Raw genomic sequence first — 27377 nt, 5'->3', positions numbered from 1 at the left:
AAATAGTCATACGACACAATGTCCGGGTTTTCATACCCTCAGGACCAGATTTATAACCGTTACTTACCTCGATTCGAGCAAAATCTGACAACAATTTGGCCTCCAAATCATCAAATCTTATTTTCAAACTCTTCCAACTAAATTCACATATTTAATGCCAAAACTAGTAATAGATTCGGGTAATCTAACCAAAATTAAGTTAAGAACAATTATCCCGTTGTTTTCTCTGAAAATCTCCCGAAAATCGCCTCTCCCCGAGCTCCAATTTGGTAAAAATGGAAAATGGGACGAAGTCCCATTTTCAGAACTTAACATTCTATCCATAATTTTCGTGTTTACTGTTCACGGATACTATTCACGGATAATGTTCACTGATACTGCATACGGATACTATTCACGCATGTGCGGTCACTGTTCACACGTGCAAAAAATGCAAAATCTGCCCAGAAAATTTCAGCAGCTAAATTCATGTCCGAATTGATCCGTTAACCTTCTGAAATCCATCTGAGGCCCTCAGGACCTCAACAAAATATACCAACAAGTCCTAAAACATCATACGAACTTAGTCGAAACCTCAAATCACATCAAATAATGCTAAAACCGCTAATCACACCCCCAATTCAAGCCTAATGAAACTAAGACCGTCCAACTTCTATATTCGATGCACAAACCTATCAAATCAAGTCCGATTGACTTCAAATTTTGCACACAAGTCATAAATGACATAACGAAGCTATGAAAATTTTTAGAACTGGATTCTGACCCCGATATCAAAAAGTCAAATCTCCGGTCAAACTTAAAAAAATCTTTAGCCTTAGATTTCTAGATTTTGTTAATTGCCGATAATTTGATCTAGGGACCTCCGAATTCGATTTCGGACATATGACCAAGTCCCAAATCACAATTCGTAACTACCAGAATGGTCAAAACTTGTATCCGGGTTCGTTTGCTCAAAATGTTGACGGAAGTCAACTCAGTTGAGTTTTAAATCTCTAATTCACAATTTAATCCATTTTTCACATAAAAACCTTTCGGAAAATTATACGGACTGCGCACGCAAATCGAGGAATTATTGATAGCTCTTTTCAAGGTCTTAGAATACCGAGATAATTATTTAATTTAAAGATAACATTTTGGGTCATCACATTCTCCACCTCTAAAAAAAGCGTTCGTCCTCAAACGTACTAAGAATTATTCTCAGGTTGCTAAATTGACGATTTTACTTTTACACAAATGTTCGCGGTTGATCCCACATTACCGCATTCAACATAAGTCTGACAATACTATTTCAAATGGGATTATTTCCTTTATCCATATTTGTAAACTTGAACACGAAATTTCTTACACTCCAATCATTTCCAGAAAGGTCCGATTTTCAAGTCAACACACGATATTAGTCTCGACTGGCTATAGCAACTCGTGCCTACACACACATCAAATACGGGGTATTACATTCTCCCCACTTAGGATCATTCGTCCTCAAATGAGAAGTAGAGCATGTCCTTAAACACATAATTTAACTTATCTCTTTCTTTGCACATCTCAATATCCCAATTTTTTTTCTAACTCCCAAATTTTTCAAAAATTTCGGCAGAGTCTCCCCTGTAATTGGGCCTATCCACCTGCCAGAGTAACACCAAAACAACTCCTAACAACATGTCCACGACCCAACAAAGCACCACAAAGTATATATTAATAACACTAATCTCCGCATTACAAGCACGACATTATCACAATGGTATCTTGACATGAAACACATCATATGTATGACCATAACCACATCTCTGGTCTTAATAGTTGTTCATGATAGATTATAACATCACCAATTAACCTCATGTTAATAAAAATTCCGTTTCAAACCTCCAGTTTACTAACAACAAGGCATGAAGATCTCATAATTACTTACCCGAATTAACGAGTAACAATTTACATCCCCCGGGCACTCACCTCGTAGTCTAAAACTCAATAATTACAATACAAATCTGGCAATTATGCACAAAGATATTCATACAAGATTTTTTTTCAAATAAGTCTAATAGGCATGACTCCCTATAAGTACTATAGTATAAATTTTAATTTCACAAAGGTAGTATTTAAACACAATTTTTTTTTCACCATAAGGACCTCATCCTTATATAACATCTACCGTAGTTTGTGGCCCGATTTAAATATTTCACATTACATAAAACACAAGGATCTCATCCTCAACTCTATACCACAAGTAATATGCACATCGTGCCAAATTGGAACATTCCATTTTCTTCTTTTGAATAATTTCCGTTTAACCAAATCACAACACATAATGATAGACATAATTATCTCCATCCAATCTCCCAACAGGAGTATTCACATAAGTAGATTTCAGAATTACGAAGTTCACTCATAAGTGGAGCACAATAGGAGGACTTGCCTCGATACTCAGAACCGAATCAAGTTAAGAAAATTGTTGCTTTATAATAATTCAAGACCGTATGTGTAATGACACCATCTGGTGTTGTGACCTCAGCCATACCATAGAAAATATATCAACAGCTCGGTCTCCACCTCTAATATCCTGACCCCTACCTCTGGTTGGTCATGTAAGTGGAGTAGTAACTGTAATGGGGCACGTAGCCTGAGTGCTTTTATAAAATATGTTTCTCCCAAGGCTAGGACAATTTTCCCATGATGTGCCTAGTACTACCACATTCATAACAATCCCTTTGAGGGTTCAGCTGCTCATATTGAGTCTATGCTAGATAACTGAAATAACCATTATACAAACCTCGTGGTGGTGGTGCATTAAAATAACTTTCTGGAGCACCCCGAGTAATCAGATATATTGACTGGGCTGCCCGAGCCCCTGTCATAATGATTTGTAGTTGTAGAGTAGAATCCGTTGAATCCTTTAAAACCTCGAGACCTCTTGGTCTTCTTAGCTTCCTTTTTTCCTCATCCAGAACACATTCTAACATTTTAGCAATTTCCACCACTAGCCGAGATGAAGCATCAGCCTGTAGCTTCCCGAGTTGTCAAAATTTCAATATCATAATTGAGTCCTTTAATGAGTCTGTGGACTCGCTCTCTAGCTTAGGAACCAAAGTTTGAGTATGACGGCTAACTTATTGAACCTGATGACATATTCTGACATTGTCATGGTGACCTGACACAACCGTTCAGACCACATATACCACATATTACAGAGAATCCGGGAGACAAACTCCTTCAAAAATATTTCTGAGAACTGAGCCGAGTAGGTGGTGTTGCATTGGCCAGTCTGCCCTCTTCATAGGCTTGCCAACACCGACGGCTAATTTCTTATTTTGCTATGTTGACTCAACACTGCTGAGCTAACCTATTTATTCATATACTATTCGATTTTTCTTTGGGGTAGCTCTTTCCTCTAATTATCCACAATAATCACAAAAGTATAGCTCCATCAAGATAAATCTTGGCACGAACTACATAGCCCAGAAGATCGTCCACCACTGTACTTTCTCTAAAGCACCCCAAAATCTGCAACCTTGACTTCCACACTAAGCAAACCTTCTGTAAATGTAAAGTTGTTTTTTTTCTAACTCCTTTGAAACTGAAGTATTGGATTAGGAGGCAGACATACCTCAAGTCCTAACCTTATCCCCTACACGTCTCAAGCCTTAAATATGTGTAAATTATTGGGAAGCCTTTCAGTACCATATATATATATATATATATATACAATTCAGGTCAAGACTGATATAACATATGACCATTCGATCCATTCATTGATAGTAGACATCCCCATTTGGCGCGAAGTCATGGGTCACAACGTCCAATAATCCACAATGTTGACCTTTGTAACTCATATAAATCAACTAGACGCCAAGGTCCATTGTACCTCTACATGATTCACTGGGTGATCTTCTCAATGCGTCCCCATCTTCAAACAGAACCATAACGGGTCTAGTAAATATGTAATCTTTCCACCACCTCTTGGCGAAACCCGTCATCTGGAACACAGTAAAATTAATCCCCATTGCTTTCAACTATTCCCGTGTTCTAATATACTTCATAGAAGTGGTTAAGAAAATCATGTGGGTCCTCAGAAGGTGTACCACTGAAATGGAATGGAAATAGCTTGGTAAACTTGTCCAATCTCAGCAAAGCCTCAAAAGACAAGGCAAACCTCTCATCGGCCAGTGCCGCAATAACTGGTTGAGCTGCCCCAACTAGATGAGATTAAGCTAAATCCTTCATAAGCTCTTGCAATATAACCCATCTAATTCCTCAAACCATTTACAAATCTCGCATTCACCCTCGTAACAATCAATCTAACTCTCATACGTGATCCAACAATTGCAACACGTATATTTCACTAGTAAAAGAGGACTGCCAACTAACAACATAAGGATCACACAAACTTCAGAATATCCCGTAGGAGATAATCCACTTGCTTAGCCTAAAACTGGTATCTCTCTATACTCTTCAATAATCATAACTATTACACAATCACTTAACCTCCCTCTGAGTCTGAACTCATAACACAACATGAAGATTTACTCCGCTCAACAACTAAACTACACGAGAGGTCCTTCAATACACCCATAGCTCGAGGCCTTATGCCAACTCAAGACAAAAGTCAAACACCCAATAATCCTTGCTACATCCTCAGCAAACTCTTCCCGTCACATTTGAACAATTTGAACACATCTCGCAATCAAATCATACTCCTCTAATAATCCAGTCACAAATCTACCAGCAAGGACACAAACGGACGTATAAGTCCCAAATGCACGTGCTCACACAATCGAAATCTCAGTACTCAAGCCACAGACAAAACCTGGCCTCAAGTCCTCAAGACTGGCCCAACATTACACACAAAAATCACATCTCGCACCTCATTCAGGAAATCACAAGCTGTCGATGCACAATAGATACCGAGCGCTCATGTGCGCACACGAATGCGTGGAAGGAATTTAGGAATTATGCTTCAAGTTTAATCAATGTCGCACGATAAGAATTCAAGAAAGTGGAATTTCCTAAAGGGTTCTGCAGCCTCTCGAAGATAAGTACATACGTCTCTGTACCGATCCGCAAGACTCTACTAAACCTGCTCATGACTCTTGAGACCTATGTAACCTAGTGCTCTGATATTAACTTGTCACAACCTAAAATCTCACCCGTCGTGATGGCGCCTATCGTGGTACAAGGCAAGCCTCAGCTCAACATCTCAACACAGTAGAACTTTTAAATAAAGGCGGAAGCAATTAATATTAAATAAAACCTTTTAGAATAGAATATAACTCCAAAAGTACTAAACAATCCATCCCCAAAACCCGGTGTCACTGAGTGCATGAGCATCTAAATGATAACAACATTCGACTGATAAAACACTATTTGGAAATATAGAACAGTACAACATGAAAGGAAAGGAGAGTCAAGGTCAGCGAACACCATGCAGCTACCTCAATAGTCTCATGAGTCTGACTCCTCAACCAGCAACCGCCGTGACCAGAAGTGTCTAGATCTGTACACGAGGTACAGAGGGTAACGTGAGTACACCAACTCAGTAAGTAACAGAAATAAATAAGGAACTGAGAAGTAGTGACGAGCTATGCAAATACAGTTATCTCAATAACTTTCAAATAAGATTAGTCATACTTTCAATTTAACAGTTTAAGTCACATCGGTACGTACTCAATAAAACAGATATCAAATTTGACTGAGCAGTAAATAATATCTTCCAATAATTTTCAAAACAGTAATATGACATCTGCGATGCAACAGTAATGAAGTAAATGTATTTTTCTCAGAATAACAGTCACTATGTCCTCCCATTCACTCCAACCTCACAATCACTCATTCCTCACATTCACTCATTCCTCCCAGTCACTCAGCACTCGGCACTCGCACTCAGTAGGTACCTGTGCTCACTAGGGGTGTGTACAAACTCCGGAGGGGCTCCTTCTGCCCAAGTGTTATAACAAGCCACCTAGTGGCATAAATCACCCAGGCCTTCGGCCTCACTCAGTCATAAATCAGTAACAACATGATGTGGCGTGCAGCCCGATCCCATAAATATCCTCACAAATCAGGCCGTTGACCTCACTCAGTCATCAATCTCTCCAATCTTTCGGGCTCTCAAAAATCATATAAACAGCCCAAACAGAGGTAATGTCATGTATCAATAATGAACAGCAAGAGGCGGAGGCACAATAGGCAAGAAAAGCTATGACTGAGTATAAAATAGTAATTAGCAGCTAATTCAGCAAGTACACGACCTCGCAGGTCTCAACAGTGATCACATAAGGCCTAAGCATGATTCTTAACATGAAGTACAGTCAATTTCTATGAAAATAGAGGGAACATGTATTAAACAGTAGGCCAATTAATTCCACAATCTCGCGGGATGGACCAAGTCACAATAACCCTATGGTGCACGCCCACACGCCCGTCACCTAGCATGTGCGTCACCTCCAAAATAGTCATACGACATAATGTCCAGGGTTTCATACCCTTAGGACCAGATTTATAACCATTATTTACCTGGATCCGAGCAAAATCCTACTCCTTAATGCCTTTGCCGCTCAAATCGACCTCCGAATGCCTCGAATCTAGCCACAATAATTCGATTCAGTCAATGAAAAATATAGGAATTGATTTCGCATGGAATTCTACATTTTCCATTAAAAATCTGAAATTGCACTAAAAATTTGCCCGTGGGGCCCACGTATCGAAACCCGACAAAAATTACGGAATATGAACCCCATTCAACCACGAGTTCAACCATACAAATTTTACCAAAATCCGACAACAATTTGGCCTCCAAATCATCAAATCTTATTTTCAAACTCTTCCAACTAAATTCACAGATTTAATGCCAAAACTAGTAATAGATTCGGGTAGTCTAACCAAAATTAAGTTAAGAACACTTACCCCGTTGTTTTCTCTCAAAATCTCCCAAAAATCGCCTCTCCCCGAGCTCCAATTTGGTAAAAATGGAAAATGGGACGAAGTCCCATTTTCAGAACTTAACATCCTGTCCAGAATTTTCGTGTTTACTGTTCACGGATACTATTCACGGATACTGTTCACTGATACTGTATACGAATACTGTTCACACATGTGCGGTCATAGTTCACACGTGTGAAAAATACAGAAGATGCCCAGAAAATTTTAGCAGCTAAATTCAAGTTCGAATTGATCCGTTAACCTTCTGAAATCCACTAGAGGTCCTCGGGACCTCAACAAAATACACCAACAAGTCCTAAAATATCATACGAACTTAGTCGAAACCTCAAATCACATCAAATAATGCTAAAACCGCGAATCACACCCCAATTCAAGCCTAATGAAACTAAGATCGTCCAACTTCTATATTCGATGCAAAAACATATCAAATCAAGTCCGATTGACTTCACATTTTGCACACAAGTCATAAATGACATAACAAAGCTATGAAAATTTTCAAAACTGGATTTCGACCCCGATATCAAAAAGTCAAATCTCCGATCAAACTTAAAAAAATCTTTAGCCTTAGATTTTTAGATTCCGTTAATTGCCGATAATTTGATCTAGGGACCTCCGAATTCGATTTCGGACATATGACCAAGTCCCAAATCACGATACGGAACTACCATAATGGTCAAAACTTGTATCCGGGTTCGTTTGCTCAAAATGTTGACCGAAGTCAACTCAGTTGAGTTTTAAAGCTCTAATTCACAATTTAATCCATTTTTCACATAAAAATCTTCCGGAAAATTATACGGACTACGCACGCAAGTCGAGGAATTATTGATAGCGCTTTTCAAGGTCATAGAATATCGAGATAATTATTTAATTTAAAGATGACATTTTGGGTTATCACAAGACCCAAACGAAGGAAAACTAGGCCCGAATTGGGAAGGACCATATCGAGTCATTGGTATCATCGGAAAGGGATCTTACAAACTAGGCATGATGGAGGGCGAACAATTGCCAAACAATTGGAATGTATCGCTACTCAAACGATACTATTGCTGAGGTATGACTTTCTCTATTTTCCATTTGTATTTGACACTAACTTATTGCAAGTGTTCGAGCGATGCTTTAAGAAAACTCTTCAACACGAAGATCTTAGGTTTTAAAGCACGCGTTGCACTTTTTTTCCCTCAGATCGGTTTTTATCCCGAATGGGGTTTTCCGGTGAGGATTTTAACGAGGCAACAATTATATGCTACCTGAGGAAAATTCTACAGTATTCAAGGCTTCTTTTCAATCAACCTCGAATACTGGGGGGCATCACCCTCGGGGGTTATATTTTCGAGGAAAATACTTCATGTCAAGGGGCCTCAATAGGGAAACCTTGTAATAGGCCAAATGGTCGAATGAACCGTGTCCATATAGATTAGTCGAGACCTGATGGCAAAACATGTACGCATGTATAAATTATTTAAAGAAGCATTCTTTCTATATCAAACACTTTATGTCTCAAAGAAAAAGTTTCCACTATACGAGCTCCATACTTATGATTTTGCGAGAAATGGATCAAGGGCCGAGCTCAAACATGCTTCAAACACTCGGGGACTGCATGCTCGAGTTATCTAAATTCAAAGTCACAAGACCTCAAAGAGGCACCCCTCGACATATAGGCCAAGGCCATTATACTCGGGGATTGACATTTCGAACAAGTTCAAAATATTATCAGAAAATAAGTCCAAGAGGCATACCCGAAGGCTACGGCCGAAATAACACGCCTTGGAGATGTCCGAATCCCGTAACAAACAAAAAACCTTCGAATACTTTGAAAAAATCGGTTAAAAGGCTATCTCTGGCAAAACGATTAAAAAGGGCTTCGATAAAATCAGCTCTCGAAAAACCTTAAGATGTATCAAATTATATTAACGTAAACATGCTAAGGCACAAAAAGCAAAGGGGTCTCGATTGACCTCGAACCCTCAAAAAACCTAATGGGTAAAAATACATGCTAAGGCATAAAGAAATTTTACTAAGTCTTTTAAGCCGAAAAAGGGGAAATAATAGCCATATTTTAAAGGCCATATCTGCCCAACCTAAAAGAACCTAAGGGCCAAAACATTTGGAGTTCGAGACCTTATTCTCACTCAACTCGGACCTAAGGGTCCCACTATTCTGAGCTCAAATAAAATTGACTTTAATTAGCTCGAGAATTCATCATAAAACTTTAAGAGGTATTCTATTATAAGTTCAAAACTTGCCCATTATTTACTAAAAAACCTAAGGGTTTGTTTTACTCTAAGTTCGAGTTAATGCTCACTCGATTATTGAAGTTGTAACAACAAAAAATTTTGCAAGGCAAAAACAAAGCAGACTTTACCACGAATCAGAGATAGAGCGGAAAAAAGGGAACTTTTTATACATAGAAGGTATTTACAATGCCTACGAGGGGTCTTACACAAAAAACAAAATCCTAACTATGCCCGGGGCTGGTTTCTCCCTCAAAAGCAGCTTTCCCTTCGGGCCCCTTGTCATTGTCAGACCCGCCTTGGCTGCCTTCATCATCATCGTCGTCGTAGGAGGAGAAGAGAAATATGGCATCAGTTTCGAGCGCCTTTGCTTGAGCTATCTCTTTAGAGAGGTCGAAACCTCGAGCATGGATTTCCTCGAGGGTCTCCCTCCAGGATTGGCACTTGGCCAAATCATTACTCCGTTTCTCTCGGTCGGAGGCTTCCTTTAACTGCGTTTGATCAACCTCAGCATCTCTTAAGTACACAGCAATGGTTTTGTCAGTTGTGACCTTCGTCTTCCCGACCTCTTCCCTGGCCTCAACAAGCTTGACCTCGAGCTCATCAATCTTTCTGGCCTGGACCAAAATTTTCTCTTTAGCTCCCCGAAGTTGGTCCTTGGCCGATGCCAGTTTGGCCAAAGAAGCCTCTTTCTCTGCAGCAAGGCGGTCCATGTTCTCTTTCCACCGATCGTAATCGGCCTTGATCTGATCGACCTCGCCTCGCAGTAGCTTAATCCTCTCCAGTTTTTGTTGCAACTGAGATACTGAAGTATTAGCTTCCATACTGGGGTCGAGTAGACTGAACTTTTTCAAAATGACAGTTACCTACTTGTGTAGCTTGGCCTCTTCCTTATGAGCCTTGGCCAAGTCTGCCCTAAAATCTCTGAGCTCCTCCTCCTTCTGACTGCAAAGGAGCTTCAAAGCGTTCCTTTCATCCGAGGTCTTCTGGAGCTCGGCCTCGCATTGTCTCAGGTCGGCCCTAAACTTGGTGAAAGCCTACACAGAAAGAAGGATACAAGTTAGGGTAAAGGGAGAAAAAGAAAAAAAATTGCAACGATAGCAATAAATGCTTACTCGAGAGAAAAGACGTTGAGCCTCTTCGAAGAGGGTAGATGCGTCGTTGAGACCAGCAGCATCATCAATCCCAGTAAAGCAATCCCGGAAGGGACCCTCTTCGCTAGGGACTCCACCCAAGTCAGGCATCTGCAGAGCCCAAGCCTCCCTTATGGCTTCTTCAGAATAAGCCAGTAGAGAGGGGGAATGACTTGTTGTCATGGCCCCGAGCGAATCACTCGGGGCGTTTTGTTCAGTACTGGGATCTCAGAACCCACCCTGTCTGGTGTTCTTGTTGATAGACGAGAAACAATCTCGACCTCGGGAAATTCAAGGGTTTTGCTTGCATATTTCTTCGAAGCCTCTTTGTCACGAGGCAGAGTTTCCGGCTCTGAAGGCTTGGCAACTTCAACCGACTTCCTAGCTCAGACCACCAATAACGAGTCTTCACCCTCGTCCTCTTCTTCATCAATCAGCTGGTGGACTGAGCATATATCCACAGGAATGAGATTCCTCCTACGTCTTCGAGCTGGAGCCCCTTTATCTTGGGGGTCTTCAGGCTTCGAGACCCTTTTTCTCTTATTATCAATCCCCGATTTCGGAATCGGGGACTCGGCCTCTTCCCCAGGCGGGGCTGGTCTCATTTCAGATACATATCCAATGTTTGCATGAAGGAGAATTAGGTATGAGTAAAGAAACATCTCTGATAAAGAGGAAAGCACCAAAAGTTTACAAGATGAACTTACCATGATGTTTGGCTTCCCATCTGCCCCGCGCCAAGTCATGCCAACGGCGCTCGTTATACGAGGAGGTCACAACTAATTTCCGAACCCAGTCCTCCAGGTCGGTAACTGCATGGGCATCCAAGCGGCTGCTGCAAAAAAAATATGAAGGCATCACGCAATGCAAAAATGGAATACGAAGGGCTACTGGAAAAAAAACCTCACTTACGCTTGAGGTTCCACTTCTCTAGGAACGATATTTTCTCCTCTGGGATAATAGTGCAGGTCTTCACACGAAAGAACTGGCTCATCCAACCCCGATCTTTATTCTCGTCGTTGCTAGCAAAGAAGGCCTTGGTCGACTAGCATTGGAGCTTGATCAACCCTCGAAAAAGTTGAGGCTAATACAATCAGATAAGATGGTTGAGGGTGAACTCTAGCCCCTCGGCCTTGCTGGAGAAGTAACAGAGCATGATCAATATGCGCTAGAAAGAAGGGTAGATCTAGCCGAGGGTGACCCGGTACCTCTTGCAGAAGTCGATGACGACTGGTTCGATGAGACCCAATATGAAGAGGTAAGTATAGACACTTAGGAAACCCTCCACATGAGTGGTGATACTCTCCTCGGTGGTGGGGATCTGTACTACGACCTCGTTCCCCAAACCACAATCTTTCTTCATGGCCTCGAAGTGTTTCTCCGTTATCGAGCAAATATATCTCGATACGTGCTCGCATCGGCCAGGGATCATATGAGGATTCTCGACTTTGAAGTCATTCTTTATGACACAAGGGTCGGGGACAATTTCATGAAAGGCCGATGCTTTATCACCGGCTGGCCCGGAAGAAAAGGAGGAAGCTTTCTCCTTTTGAGGAACGGACTTGGAAGTTTTCGCCACTAGAAGAAGCGAAAAGAGGTGGGGTTTGATATCTTTTGGCTTTGATAGGGTGGGAGCAGCAAGAAGTGAAAGAGAGAGATAAATAGAGGGAGAGATCAGATAAGTTTGAAGGTGGAAGCACAATTCTTGATTCAAATAGAAGCCCTATATTTATAGGAACACGGTGATGGTTCGGCGAGCTAGTGGCCGACCGCCACTAGCAAGCATTAATGTTTTGGGGAAGCGAACCGACGAGACATTTCGGTCACCTCGAGCGCTTACGTCACGGGGATAACGTCATCATCAGAGACTCAAGAAAATCGAGGCTCTAGTCGTTTCTTATCATTTTATTCTAGGAAACAAGAGGACTATCTGTATACGGTGGAAATAAGGGCTACCCGATTTCGTTCTTCAATGGAAAAGGTGATACCACATCGAGTGGTCAGGACACCAAGCTCGGGGTCGAGGCTCCTTTCCAATATCGAGGTCGAGGTCGATAACTTTAATTTGAGGTCGGAAGAAGGACAACTTTGAGATAATGCCGTTATGGTTCGGTAATAGAAAGACCGAGATTCCCGCAACGGCCCGAAGTTTTTGGTGGTTAGACAGCTGTCCAATAAAATTTCCTACTATAATTAGAAGTGCACCTTATTTAGGACTCCCCTACTATATAAAGGGGAGCTCATTCATTTGTAATGGACGATTCATTAACAAGAGAATATACATTCATTATTTTCTTGCTTACTGTTCATCAGAGCTGCCTTATAATTTACTGTTTTTACTAGCCCACCTCGAGACTGTCATAGCTCGAGATCGAGATTTGGCTTGCACACTGGTTTGACTTACTTTATTCTTCAATTTATATATTTAATTCTTTGTTTATCAATTGGCATTAGAATAAATTACATATATTTAAAACCACAATATAAATTTAATTGTTACTCGAATTTTAGGGTAAACAATTATATTAATATATATCAAGCATAATTGTAGGATCCTCAAATTTGTTTCTTTTGTAGGATCGTGGCTAGACCTCGATAGCAACATTGTATTTCCATAGAGTAATCATCTCGGCAGGTGGTTCCGTCCAATACTTGAAAGCATATCAAGTGGTAGGATCATCAACTTTTTTCTTTTCTCCAATAGTATCCTTTGAACTTTATTCTCTTACTTGGTCGAGCGATTGTAATAATGTAATAAGTACAGTTTATTTAATATTTTATACATGAGTCTGATATTAATGTTCCAATTTTATTGAAAACTTTTATAGATCAGAGATACTTTCACATGCTTTCTTTTTTCTTTCACATGTTCAAATACTATTAGAAAGATACTAGTCCCATTGTTCTATTTTTTTTTGTCACTATTTCCTTATTAGTCTGTTTTAACGAAGAATTAACTCAAATAGCTGTTTATCTAATCTTTTAAATTAAAAATAATCGACAAATATATAATACATATATAACTCATGTATAATATATATATATGACAATGTCTAATCTATATATATTGGCTAAAAAAAAAGTAAACAATGAATTTGACCGGCTATTTGTATAATAAATGATACTCCTACATTTTTATATTTTGTAAAAATTGCACGAGATGCCCTATTTGGTCGCCCCCATTTAACCTAAACCCGCTTTTTAAAAAAGTTTAAATTATACCCACTGTTTAAACAACTTCAAACATTTTTCTCCCCCACTTTCTCCTCCTTCGTTTTCTGAATGCTGAAACTTGAGATATTGTTATGCGTTCTAGCCTGATGATTCATATATATATATATATCTGCTTGTCCCATTATGTTTAGTTTGGTCTTATTCACAATAATTTAACCTCTTAGATTAGTTTTACAGGCACATTGGTTTTTTGTTCTAATTTATCTGTAGTAACTTGTTTTCATGTCGAAAATATTTTTCATTCTTTAATCTTTGAAATGAACAGCATCAATTGCTGCTAATCATGATTTATTAAATTCATTGTTGTTTAGAACTTCAGCTCTAAGAATGCTGAAGTTCAGCAAATACAAAACAAACTTCAGCCCTAGAATGCTGAAGTTCATCACAAGCAGAACAAATTTTCAGCTAAAACATGCCGGAGTTCAACAAATACAGAACAAAGCTTCAGCTAAAACATGCTGAAGTTTAGCAAATACAGTCAAAGTTTCAGCTACTAGAATACTGAAGTTCAGCACTTACAAACAAAAACTTCAGCCAAAACATGTTGTAGTTTTATTGAACTGAAGTTTTTCATTTGCACTATAAACTGAAGTTTGCGTGATTGTCTTTGCAAGTCAGGCCAAACTTCATGCAAAAATATTTGAAGTTTTGCTACACTACAGGCAAAATATTCTAAAGTTCAAACTTCAGACATAAATTTTTGCTACTTCAGGACCGTATGTTTGAAGTTACGCGAAAAGTGGGTACGCTTACAATTTTTTTTGCAAAGCGGATATAAGTTAAAAGGTGACCCAAAAAGCGGGTATAGATACAAATACCCTTATATTTTCTTACCGGCATTTCTTTATAATCATACAAATATTATAATATGTTTAAAATAATAAGTTTCAGAATTCTTATAATCACACAAATATTATATCATAGTTAGAGTCATAAAATGTAAAAAAATTCTTTCTTTACTTTATCAAACAAATTAGAATAGAGTACTAATATACGATTCAAGTGTGATTGGGCCTTGATCGACAGCTAATCGACCCGACATTTAGGCTAATGCAGGTATACGTAAGAACAAAATACCTGCGTACAGCGGATTGGTTTAGTTAAGAGGATAAGGTTCGGCACGTCAGAGTGTCGTCGTTGTGGAACAACATCAACTTGTTTGGACGAATATAACCCTACCCACTCTGCAAATTGACAGTAGACACGTGCTCTCCTCCTCTCCCTTTATCCACAAAGATCCCAAAAAGTAAAAAAGAGAAAGTTCCCCATATTTGAAGGAGATACTTCACCTTCATTTCTGTGTATTGAAAATAGCTCTGATTACCTCCGGCGAGATCCTAGCTTTTCCGGTGAGTTTTACTACTCTTTCTGCCGTTCTGACTTATCTACGTCCACCGCCATGATTCTTTCCTATATCATACGGTCACAGAAATGTTAGGTCCTTTTGCTATTACTCACTTCCGATCTAAAATATGGCTTCGCCAGCGCAAAAAAAAACTCTTCCATTCTCCAACTAGCTTCAAGTTTACCCTAAATTTTACTGTACACTTCTGACGTGAAGGAAAGTGAGGTCTGGGATCAAAACGGATTGAGAAAATTGAGACTGAACTTGGTAAAGTGGCGAAAATGAGTTTAGGTGCAGCGGAGGAGGAATCGTCGAAGGAAATCCAGTTACCGGCGGATATAGACTGGAAAATGCTGGACAAATCCAAGTTTTTCTTCCTCGGCGCCGCCTTGTTTTCTGGTGTTTCAGCTGCTCTTTACCCTGTTGTGGTGTTAAAGACTCGGCAACAGGTAGCTCAAGCTCAGCTTTCCTGCTTTAAAACTGCTTTCTCTGTAGTTAAGTACGAAGGGATTCGCGGATTGTATCGCGGCTTTGGAACTTCGTTGATGGGTACAATCCCTGCCCGAGCACTTTATATGGCTGCACTCGAGGTTACAAAGAGTAACGTCGGTACAGCCACGGTTAGGCTCGGCGTTTCCGAGCCTACTGCAACTGCCTTAGCCAGCGCTGCAGCTGGACTGAGTGCGGCCGTGGCGGCCCAACTGGTGTGGACTCCTGTAGATGTAGTGAGCCAGCGGCTCATGGTGCAAGGCGGTTCGTCTAAATATCTCAATGGGATCGATGCGTTTCGTAGAATCCTCAAAATAGATGGGCCTAAGGGGCTCTACAGAGGGTTTGGGTTTTCGATTTTGACCTATGCCCCATCAAATGCGCTTTGGTGGGCATCTTACTCCATTACTCAACGGCTCGTTTGGAGTGGTTATGGATGTTACTTCTGCAAGAATGGTGAAGAGAGAACCGAGGATGCAATCAAGACGCTGAGGCCCAACTCGAAGACTGTTATGGCTGTTCAGGGAGTTAGTGCAGCCATGGCAGGCGGCATTTCAGCTTTGATTACAACACCATTAGACACAATCAAGACAAGATTGCAGGTCCTAGATGGCGATGAAAATGGGCGGAGAGGGCCAACTGTAGTGCAAACGGTCAGGAATTTAGTAAGGGAAGGCGGGTGGATGGCTTGTTACAGAGGATTAGGTCCTCGATGGGCTTCAATGTCTATGTCCGCAACCACTATGATAACTACTTACGAATTCCTGAAACGCCTCTCCACGAAGAGTCAAGAAAGCTGGGCTTCGTGAACCCTGAGAACATCGAATTAGGCTAAAGTTATCAATCTTCTTCCCTGTTTCACCTTTTTAATTTTAGGTTTACGTTTTGATCCATTCTTTTTGAATGATGATCTTTTTTTTTTTTTTTTTAAGAATCAGCATGCTGAGTTAAACATATAGAAACCTAGAGCAAGAACTGAAATAATGATGTTTTTATATAAGTTAGTTCATGTACATAGTATGAATCTGTATATAGTCCCATCCCCTTTGCTTATTTTGTGTGTTACTGAGCAACTGATTCCATCTTTCAGCCTAGGCAAGCTACCTTGATCCATTTTCGGCTTTGATTCGTCTTTACGTTTGATACTATGTCTATGTGCCATAGAATGTCATGCCTTCTCCACTTTCGGATCTTGCAAACTAACAGATGTGCGGCTTAAACTCGGTGGATGATGGGTTCGCTTCTCTGCCCTTTCCCCGTTAAATATTAGGCGTATATGACAAGGTTGGAAATCGTAATGTGCACCTAACCCAGATATCAAGCATTGGGCTCTTATTACTAGACTAAAGTCCTTGGGCGACTTCTCTTCTTCCTTTAACAACAACAATTCAGTAAAACCTACAAGCGGGGTCTAACAATTCAGTAAAACCTATAAGCGGGGTCTGGAGAGGGTAGTGTGTACGCATAACTTACCCCTATCCCGTGGACAAATGTTTTGATAAATCCTCTGCACAAGAAGATGAAAAAGTCTCTTCTTCTTTAAGATGATCAAAACCTTTTATTTTGGGGGGGGGGGCGTTTCAAGAATGCAACCAAATATTAGGAATACATCCTTTTCAGGTCTTAAATTGAGAATTACTGAAAAATTGGAAGATGGGAATCTATAATGGACTTAATTGACTTGTAGCTAATCTCAGCCAATGGTAGATTAAGATTCTTCTTTCTGTCTGATGATGATGTTGATTTGAACATGTTGCGTATAAAGTCTTAATTCTTTTTAATCTTGAGTTAATGAGACAAGAGAAAGTGGTGGGTCCAACGTGATTATCCAACATTTTGGGGATTAGATTTAGACAATTATCTTAATGTTTAAAATTCCGATGGCTAATGATAGTGGTTAACAACAACACAAGTAGCCGACCATTATACATAAATTACTATGAATAAAACTTTTGACTGATATGCAACAATTATATGAGCAACAGCGTCTTCTTCTGTTTTTCTTTTCTCCCCTATCTGTTTGTTAGAGAAACGTGATTACTTAGCATTTCCTTAAAAAATGGCTCAGCCTACCGGATCTGTTTAGAATATTTTAAAAAGCAGAGGTTTTTAAGGAATTTCGTCCTAATGTAATTTAATTAAGGAAATACAGCTAATGATAGCGAGTTAAGCGAATAAACAAGGAAAAGCAATTGGAATTGAATTGCTTCCAAAGCATCAAACTTTAATGAACTTCCTAAGAAGTTGACTCATAGTTGAAAACTTGCAGAAAATGTTGATAAGTTGGGTAGTTCATATCATACCAAATTACATCATCTGTTATGAAATAAAAGTAATTTAGTTTTTACAAATAGAGATAGAGAAAAAGAAGAGATTTTCTTCTTCGATGATATGTATTTTCCTATCTATTACAAGGCCTTTATATATGCATGAAAAGTGAAGAAAATATGTCATGGAATGTCATTGAACATAGAAAATATGTCACTGAATATGTCATTAAGCATTTGACATGAAGATCATGGAGGAAGAGTAGACATCCACCATAATATAATATTTATCATAACACTCCCCCTTGGATGTCCATAAATAATGTGCCTCGTTAAAACCTTATTAGGAAAAAAACCCTATGAGAAAAAAAATCCTAATGAAGGAAAAAGAGTACACATATTTAGAAATACGCCTTTTGGTTGCCTCGTTAAAAACCTTGCAAGGAAAATCCGGTGGGACAAAACCTTGTAAGGGAAAAATAATACACCACGTATTAACTCCCCCTGATGAGAGCATCAGTTCACCTCCTTCAGCTTTCGCATCCCAATCTTGTACACTAGTTTCTTGAAGGTTGACGTCAGTAGAGATTTGGTGAACAAATCAACCATATTATCACTTGAACGAATCTGCTGCACATTGATATCACCATTCTTTTGAAGATCATGTGTGAAAAATAACTTTGGTGAAATGTGCTTTGTCTTATCTCCTTTTATGAATCATCCATTCAATTGGGCTATGCATGCTGCATTATCTTCATACAAAATTATGAGTAGTTTGTCACATTTCAAACCACATTTGTCTCAGATAAGATATATTATAGACCTCAACCAAATACATTCTCGACTTGTTTCATGAATAGCAATTATCTCAGCATGATTAGAAGAAGTAGCCACAATTGATTGCTTAGTCGATCGCCAAGATATTACAGTGCCTCCACATGTAAACACATAGCATGTTTGAGATCAAGCCTTGTGTGTGTCAGATAAATACTCTACATCGGCATAACCAACAAGATCGGGATTGCAATCATTGCCATAAAATAAGCCCACATTGGTAGTCCCTTTTAGATAACACAATATGTGTTTGATTTCACTCCAATGTCTCCTTGTAGGAGCAGAGCTATATCTTGCTAAGACATTAACTGAAAACGTTATGTCACGCCTTGTAGTGTTTGCAAGATACATTAGTGCATCAATTGCACTAAGATATGGTACTTCATGACCAACAAGTTCTTCATTATTTTCATGAGGTCGGAATGGATCTTTATCGAGTGATCTCACAACCATCGGGATACTAAATGGATGTGCTTTATCCATATAAAATCACTTTAAAATCTTTTCAGTGTATGCTGATTGATTGATAAAAATTTCATCTTTCATATACTCAATTTGTAGACCAAGACAAAATTTTGTCTTTCCAAGATCTTTCATTTCAAATTCTTTCTTTAAACAGTTTACTGCTTTAGGAAGCTCCTGAGAGTTGTAATGATATTTGAATCATCAACATATACAGAGATTATAACAAAATTCAAATTCAGATTTTTTTATAAAGATACAAGGACAAATTGAATCATTCTTGTACCCTTCTTTTAATAGGTACTCACACAAGCGATTATACCACATGCGCCTTGATTGTTTCAATCCGTATAAGAATTTTTGAAACTTTATTTAATAAATTTCTTAGAAACATTAATATGCTTCAGAACATTTTTAATCCTTCAATGATTTCCATTATACGCATATCAAGTTTTCATGTATTGCCAAATTAAAACCTGAAATGATTATATCCACCATAAGAGAACATGTCTCCATATAATCAATGTGAGGATATTTACTAATTTTCTTATGTCACAAGTCGTCTTTATGTCTATCGACTTGAACTTTTTGCACAAGAGCACATTTATACCTCCATTGGCTTTATACTTTCAGGTGTTGGGACTATCCGCCCAACTTCACATTTTTTCAAGTGAAGTCAATTTTTATTGCATATTTTTCATTTGGCCAATCATTTATCTGTCCAAATTTCATGATAGATTTGAGCTCAAAATTCTCGTCAATATTAATAATATGAGAGCTACATTATGTTAATAATATCGTCTTTTATATCGGTTCAATTATTACACAATAAAGACATAACTTATTGAGATCTCTTTATCTCATTATTTTCATGTACCTGAGCCTCTCACATGAGGTCTTGCGAAGTGTTATCTCATGGTTCTCTTCTAGAGCACTTGTCTCCTTATTATGATCATCTTGAACATTTGCCCCTCTCATTCTTCAAGGAATTTTATCTTTGGAACCGATTGGTCTGTTACGCTTCATGCGTGCCATAGACTCTGTCCCTCATGGACTTTGTTCTATTTGGAGTATTAGCGGCTGAAATATGACATTTAGCTTTGGGTCAGCAAATGCATCTGGCAATAATATATAAATTAATTATCACTTGAACTTCAAGTTCATATTTTCTTGTACGAGGATCTATATTAATTCATAATAATTCATTTCACGTATCACTTTCTCAGCTATCCATTTTCTCCCCCTAATGTTGGGATCACCAACACATTTTCCAACCTTCTTTGGGAACCCATCTTCGTGCATTGTGGTGGCATAATTAAATCAAATAACACATTCATATTTCTATATAGAAATTATTATTTGGTTCCTAATCTTGAACCGATTGTGAGAGAGAAATTTTCATAACTTGGCCAGATGCGTACAAGTGCTGGTGTATATTAAACAATACATCTCATACCAAATTTTATTTTCGAGAGTTTTGTTCTCATAACTAATGATTTAGCTATAATTGGAGGCATGCAATTTCCGCTAAACCAACTTGGATTTAAACCAGTATTATCAAGATAAATCATCATAATTTATATTCTGGAACTGTGCTCTAATAATTTGAGAAAGCAATCTTGCAAAAGTCAAACTGCAAGTTGATAACAAATGCACATGTGACCATAGAATAGATGCATCTATTAAAATCATATAATAGTAAACGGTCCACATGGAAGGTGACTTGGCCCATATATTTGTCACCTTTTATTCGTTCCAGAAATCAAGGGATTCAATCCCAACCTTAACTGGTATATCATGAGAATAAGCAGCACAAGAGAATTTTTGAAGAATATTTTATTCTTCAATATATGTCAATGTAATTCTTAATTAATTTTTCGCATCATAATTGAACCGGGATGGTCAACCGGTCATGCCAACTAATATTTATTTTAGTAAACCTCTAGTTTACTTGTGGCATATGATTCCAGCATCATGCTTATATTTGTATAGTACAAATAGAAAAAAAATTGGGTAATCTTTCATATTTATCCGGTATGATTATAGAAATATGAAGATATTCAATCTTCCTTTCATATATAGTCTCAATATGCCAATCGCTTTGACTTATACATTTGAAATTCAAAAGGTTTCTTTTGAGACTTTACAATATCAATGTCATGAATAATTTTATTCATCCGGATAGTAACAAATTAGTTTTTATATCATAATAAATTGTCATGGTCAAAATTATCATAAGCAAAATCATTTCTTGCTTTAATTTTGCCTTTAATAATTTTTATAAGGCATGCCAAAATATTTTGGCGTATCACATGTACGAGACCAATGACATATTCATGTAATCACACAGTAATATTTATTCTCTTTATTTCACTCAAACCTCACTCAAAGGTGAGTTGTGTGCTATTCATCCAGTCATGCCTTGCATGTCTTTATTCATTACTTTTATCACATAATACCATATTCACCTTTAGGAATTGGTCTGCATTCTCAATGCTTATCACAAGTCACATTTGCTTCAAGGAATGGATCATAATCATCGATGTACTTCATACCAATTTGATGGTAAACATTGCCTTCACATTTTGAAGGACTATTTTGAGAACCCTTGTTGTTCTCCTTTTATAATCATTGTGATTATTATTATTATTTGGAACACTCACGTTCATTGTTCAACCACTTGTCTTCATTTAGACTTATTATGCACTGCTACCACATTCACTTCAAGAATGGAGCTAATCAAGTGAGACAATCTTCATGCCTTTTCATGAAAAATATATTATTTTTCTTTAGTCATCATTATATCATCAATATGGTACATTGGGACTCAAACCCAATGTCTTACCAATATAAAGACATATTAGGCCATAATAAATTGGGACTCAAACTCAACTCTTATTATTATGGAGCATCAGGAATTAATCCCGATGTCTTACCCTCAATCAATGGCATAATAGGCTAAACAATATTGAGATTCATTCTCAAGCCTTAATTTCAATCACATGCCAATAAAGTTGTACACAACTAATTTGCAACTTAACAAATCAAATTTATTTTCTTAAATAAGTGTACAAATCTCAAATCAACGTAAAACTTTATCAATTATTTGTAGCATCTACATGAAATACAACCGTTTGTAGTCAGAATATTTCTTCTAAATTCTATTAGAGTTTAATTGGATCATAGAATCATTGTCATAATATTTATTGAGCCTCTCTCAAAAATATTGTTGTTTTCGGGGTATACCCTACCTATTGGATTTGATTTAACGCCATGACTTTCCTTCACTCAATTCAACCAAGCAATTAGTGAATAAATTTATCAAAAGTACAACATATAGGTAACAACACATATATAGTACTAATACATAAATTCAGCATTTATATTACCTGAAAAGTGACATTATAGGTAACAACTTATCAGTTGTAGCTTATGCATCATTCATATAAAATACTTGAAAATGGTAAGTCAGTAGCAAGCATCAAGTAGATCATGGATACTCGAAAATACCTCTTCTAGTAGTCATACTAATAACTGTTTGCATTCAAATGATACGAAATTATGAAGTATACTTTCTCAGTAGCTGATTTGTTTTCCAAATTTCAAAGAAGTAATTAATCAACCTAGATAAAGATGTGAAGTATTTCTTGTTTTCTTCAAGTTTATTTATGCTTCTAATCAGTATGACATTTTTTTATTATTCACCCCTTTTTTTGGTACTATATGCAAGTGCAAAAATCCAAAAGGAAAAAATATTCATCCAAGTAAAAGAAAATGTTAAAAGCGGTAGGACAGATTTAAGATAGTTAACACACAAATATGCATAAGATAACTTATATAACATATCCTTGGTTATCATGCATGCCTCATATTAACAATTAACTGCTACTATGATTTTCACATATAGAATTTCGAAAATTTTATTCCATTCATGTGATATGAAAGATGTAATATTAATATGTGCTTATGCAATACATGTATGGTATGAAGTTGTGTCCATACGAGACATTAGAGGAATGACAAGTATAAGATAATCATACCTTCTTATGTTTCATTACTTACCATATGTAGTTTCTCTTTACTTTCAACCATGAAATGATATGTATGGCTTCTGATTGCAATCTTTCCGGATGTAGGACAATTTTGTAGATATATATAGAATTGGTTAGAGACTCGTGTTGATAACGTGTTATGAAATAAAAGCAATTTAGTAAAACATGAACAAAAAATAGAGATAGAGAGAATGAAGAGATTTTCTTCTTCAATTGTATGTATTTTTCTATCTATTACAAGGCTTTATATAGGCATGAAAAGTGAAAAAATATGACATGGAATATGTCATTGAATATGTCATTAAGAATTTGACATGAAGATCATGGAGGAAGAGTAGACATCCACCATAATATGATATTTATCATAATATCAAGTTTTTATTTTTTATTTTTTTTATTTGTATGTATTCAACAATAAACTAAATATTAAGAGTAATGATTAAGGACTGTAGGATTACCATATTGGACTACAACATATATTTTTTCTTTTTATGATAATGGCTTCTTAACCGGCTTGCGTATCTCTTCTAATCCACAATCTATTTCGAAATTGAGGTCAATCTTGATAGTTGTCACAAGAAAGTCGCCCCATCTCTAAAGAAGCTTATATACTCCAAAACGTTCTTATGTTATGAGGTTTCGAACACTCAATTATGCCAGAAAAAACTCTCTATATGGTAGTCCTGTATGGGTCCAAATTTGACCGACCTTAACCTTTTGATGAGTGCGACCAACTACCGAGTACTGACGAATCGGCATCCCAAGGGAGACGACCTCAAGGCAAAAATAGAAGTTGTACGACCCTTGTAAGAATGTAATCCCATTAGGGGACATTAAGAATATTTCACCGAATATTCCTTATATTGTATTTCTTACATTTCGGAAGGGTATTCTCCCTAGCATATAAGGGGGGAAAGAAGGACCTTGTAAAGGGTAGTGAATATTCTGGGAAACTTGTGAATCTTGAATAAAAAGAAAACTTGCTGCTCTCTTCTCTTTACTCATTACCATTCTAGAGATTATTATATTCAGTTACGATTTACCCTCTCATCTTTGATTGATTTGCTCAAATAGGTCTTAACGTTTTTTGAGTCAAACAATTTGGCGCCGTCTGTGGGAATTTCTATAGCTGAAACCATAGTTCTCATCTAGATCCCTGAAAGTGATATTCGCTTTTCTTTGAACTCCGTATAAACCAACAATGGCGGGAAAGGAAACGAGGTTGTAGGCGATAGCGGATGTCTCGAATAATCTCCTGAATTCCCTCAACGAAGCCGGTAGAGAAGACATTGAGAATACAACAGCAAGAGCTACACCGGAGGGGGAGATCTCAACTCTTCCACACGGGGATCTAACGATCTTGCGCGAAAGGAGAGCCTCAACATCCACGGTGGGTGAAGCACCACCAGTAGTTAAAAAGATGCTAGAAGAATGGTTGACAAGTGCTTTGAGCAACATGCTCGAGAAACCTCCTCAGGGAGATGTCGAAGACGTGCCACTTACAGAAATCGCAGCTACCGCCGATGAGCCAAGTGCTACGCGAACAGGTAACACCCGCACTGTTACTAATGCAGGTGACGATGCACTCATGGCCATCTTAAAGAAAATGGAAGAGATAGAAAATGAGAACAAAACACTCCGTGACAAAATGAAGGAACATCGAGAGAGGGTTGACAAAATACCAGGCGCTCCGAAGCTATTACCATAACGCGATGTGGGCCGATTCGTCGAACAACCATATAGCGAAGGGGGTGCTCCTCATTCTATCCCAAAAACCTTCAAGATGCCGCCATACTTGAAAATATACGACGGAACTACGGACCCAGAGGATCACCTAATTCATTATGTTACTGCGGTAAAGGGCAATGATCTATCAAAAGAACAGGTACCTTCTGTACTACTAAAAGAGTTCAGTGAGACCTTGACATGGTACTCCCAGTTACCAGCGCGTTCGATATTGACATTCGAAGAGATGGCGGACAAATTCGCCACCGCTCATGTAGGGGCAAAGAAGGCTGAAGCTAGGGTCAATGATATCTTTACTGTCAGGCAAACAACGGGCGAAGGACTTCGGTATTTCCTGTCCCGATTCAACAGAATAAGGATGAGCCTACCAAACGTGTCAGAAGGGATGACAGTGGCAGCCTTTCAAAATGGGTTAAACAGGAACGGATCAAAGGCAACCAAAAAACTGCTTAGTAGACTCATGAAGTATCCCCCTACCACGTGGGAAGAGATCCATAACGCCTATTGCGCCGAGGTAAGGGCAGATGAGGACGACCTGAACAGCCTGATTCAGCGATTAACATCAGTTCAGACCGAGGCAAGGAGATATCGACGTAACGATGGGCGAAGAGATCAACCACCACGTTTTAATCGAGAAAGGCATCTGCCCTATGTTCGAACATCCAACCCGCCCCCTCCACGACATGCGGATGTCGTGCTACGACACACTGCGCCCCTCCGAAACGAAAGAGGTATGCCTCCAATACTATTTGCTTATAACTTTTGTGTTTCCCCTTCAGAGATAGTGTATGCACTGGAGAATCTAGGCACGAAGGTGCAGTGGCCACAAAAAATGAAATCGGACCCAAGCACTAGGAGGTCAAACGTCCTCTGTGAATTACACCAAGAAAGAGGACACAAGACTGAAGATTGCATAGGTCTGCGGCAAGAAGTTGTTAGGATGTTGAACTAGGGGTACCTGAAAGAACTGCTAAGCAATAAAGGAAGGGCCAACTTCGCTCGAGGGCGCGACCCATCTCAAGGACCTCCAAAGCCACCATCACCAACGCGTACCATACAAATGATCATTGGCGACAGCGAAGACACGGTAATCAACCATGTGAAGTTCAGAACCATGCACAAACTCAAACGGACAGTCGCCCACGAACGGTATGATGACCTCGAAGACAATATCATCTTTGATAAGTCAGATACTGACGGTTTGTCTTTCCCTCACTATGATGCTTTGGTTATAACTTTATGCATCGCTGACACAGATGTAAAAAAAATCATGGTAGATGACGGAAGTGGCGCGTGTATTGTTCACCTGCGAGTTCTCATGCAAATAAGGCTCGAGGATAAAATAATACCACGTTGCATAACACTAACGGATTTTAATAATGCAGTAGAGCGGACATCCGGAGAAATAATGCTATCTGTCCTGGCTGGAGGTGTCACCCTGGAAACAACACTCCACGTCATGAACCAGGAAACGACCTACAATGCCATCATATGGTGGCCATGGATACAAGCCATGCGAGCCGTCCCCTCGAGTTTCTATCAAGTGATCAAATTTCCCACCCCATGGGGGATATTCAGCATCCGAAGCGAGCCACGTACCGCCCAAGAATGCTACCGGATCGCCCAAGATTGCGCACACACCAAACAGCTAAAAGGGACAAGCGCGGAAGCATAACAGTCAGCCATATCGGGCACCAAACCCGACATGCAAGAAGAGGCCATCAAAGATCCAGACATTGTGGAAGCTTGCAAAGAAACCATAGAGGATGTTGATCCCATCCAGTTGGATAACACCAACTGTTCCAAAAAGGCCTATGTTGGACACAACCTCTCGGAGCTAGATGAGTATCATGAGTTTTTAACTAATAAAGCTGATTTGTTTGCTTTCTCCCATTCAGATATGCCGGGAATCCCAAGGGAGATCGCCACACACAGGCTAAATGTCGATCCACTTTATCCACCGATACGACAAATGAGAAGGAAGTTCAATGTTGCAATCAATGAAGCGGTCAACGAAGAAGTTGATAAATTACTCGCCAACGGCTCCATCAGAGAATCGAAATACCCCCAATGGGTCGCCAATGTGGTCATGGTCAAAAAGAAGAACGGGAAGTGGCGAATATGTTTCGACTTCACCGATTTGAACAAAGCATGCCCAAAGAATTCCTTCCCGCTACCTCACATCGACCAACTTATCAATGCAACAGCAGGGCACAAACTACTGAGCTTCTTGGACGTGTACTCCGGTTATAACCAAATTCTGATAGCTGAAGAAGATAAAAAAAAGACCACTTTCATCACTCACCAAGGTACGTACTGCAATAAGGTGATGCCGTTCGGGCTCAAGAACGTAGGGGCCACGTATAAAAGATTGGTCACCAAAATGTTCAAAGAACAACTCGGTAAGACAATGAAGGTTTACATCGACGACATGCTAGTGAGGTCAGCAAAGAAAGAAGATCACATTGGCCATATAAAGGAAGCCTTTGAAATACTAAGGCAATACGGAATGAAACTGAACCCCGAAAAGTGCACCTTCGGCGTGACTTCTGGAAAGTTCCTCGGTTTCCTAGTGTTACAAAGAGGAATCGAGGTCAATCTGGATCAAATCAAGGCTATAGACGCAATACCGGAAGTACTGACCAGCAAAAAGC

At 38.8% G+C, this 27377-nt stretch overlaps 2 protein-coding genes across 2 annotated transcripts; both read left to right on the top strand.

Annotated features, from left to right (window-relative positions):
• Nucleotides 1-14729: 14729 nt before the first annotated feature.
• LOC107796393 (uncharacterized) lies at nucleotides 14730-16415 on the top strand. Its single transcript, XM_016619149.2, has one exon. It carries the CDS (start codon nucleotides 15155-15157, stop codon nucleotides 16169-16171), a length of 1017 nt encoding a protein of 338 aa, XP_016474635.1. The 5' UTR covers nucleotides 14730-15154; the 3' UTR covers nucleotides 16172-16415.
• An 8345-nt stretch (nucleotides 16416-24760) lies between these two features.
• On the top strand, nucleotides 24761-25675 carry LOC107796392 (uncharacterized). The gene has a single exon (XM_016619148.1). It carries the CDS (start codon nucleotides 24761-24763, stop codon nucleotides 25673-25675), a length of 915 nt encoding a protein of 304 aa, XP_016474634.1.
• Nucleotides 25676-27377: the final 1702 nt, after the last annotated feature.

This window comes from Nicotiana tabacum, chromosome 6 (assembly GCF_000715075.1).
Source record: "Nicotiana tabacum cultivar K326 chromosome 6, ASM71507v2, whole genome shotgun sequence".
NCBI lineage: Eukaryota > Viridiplantae > Streptophyta > Magnoliopsida > Solanales > Solanaceae > Nicotiana > Nicotiana tabacum.
Note: the sequence above shows the minus strand (reverse complement) of the source record. Positions and strands in the feature narration are given on the sequence as shown.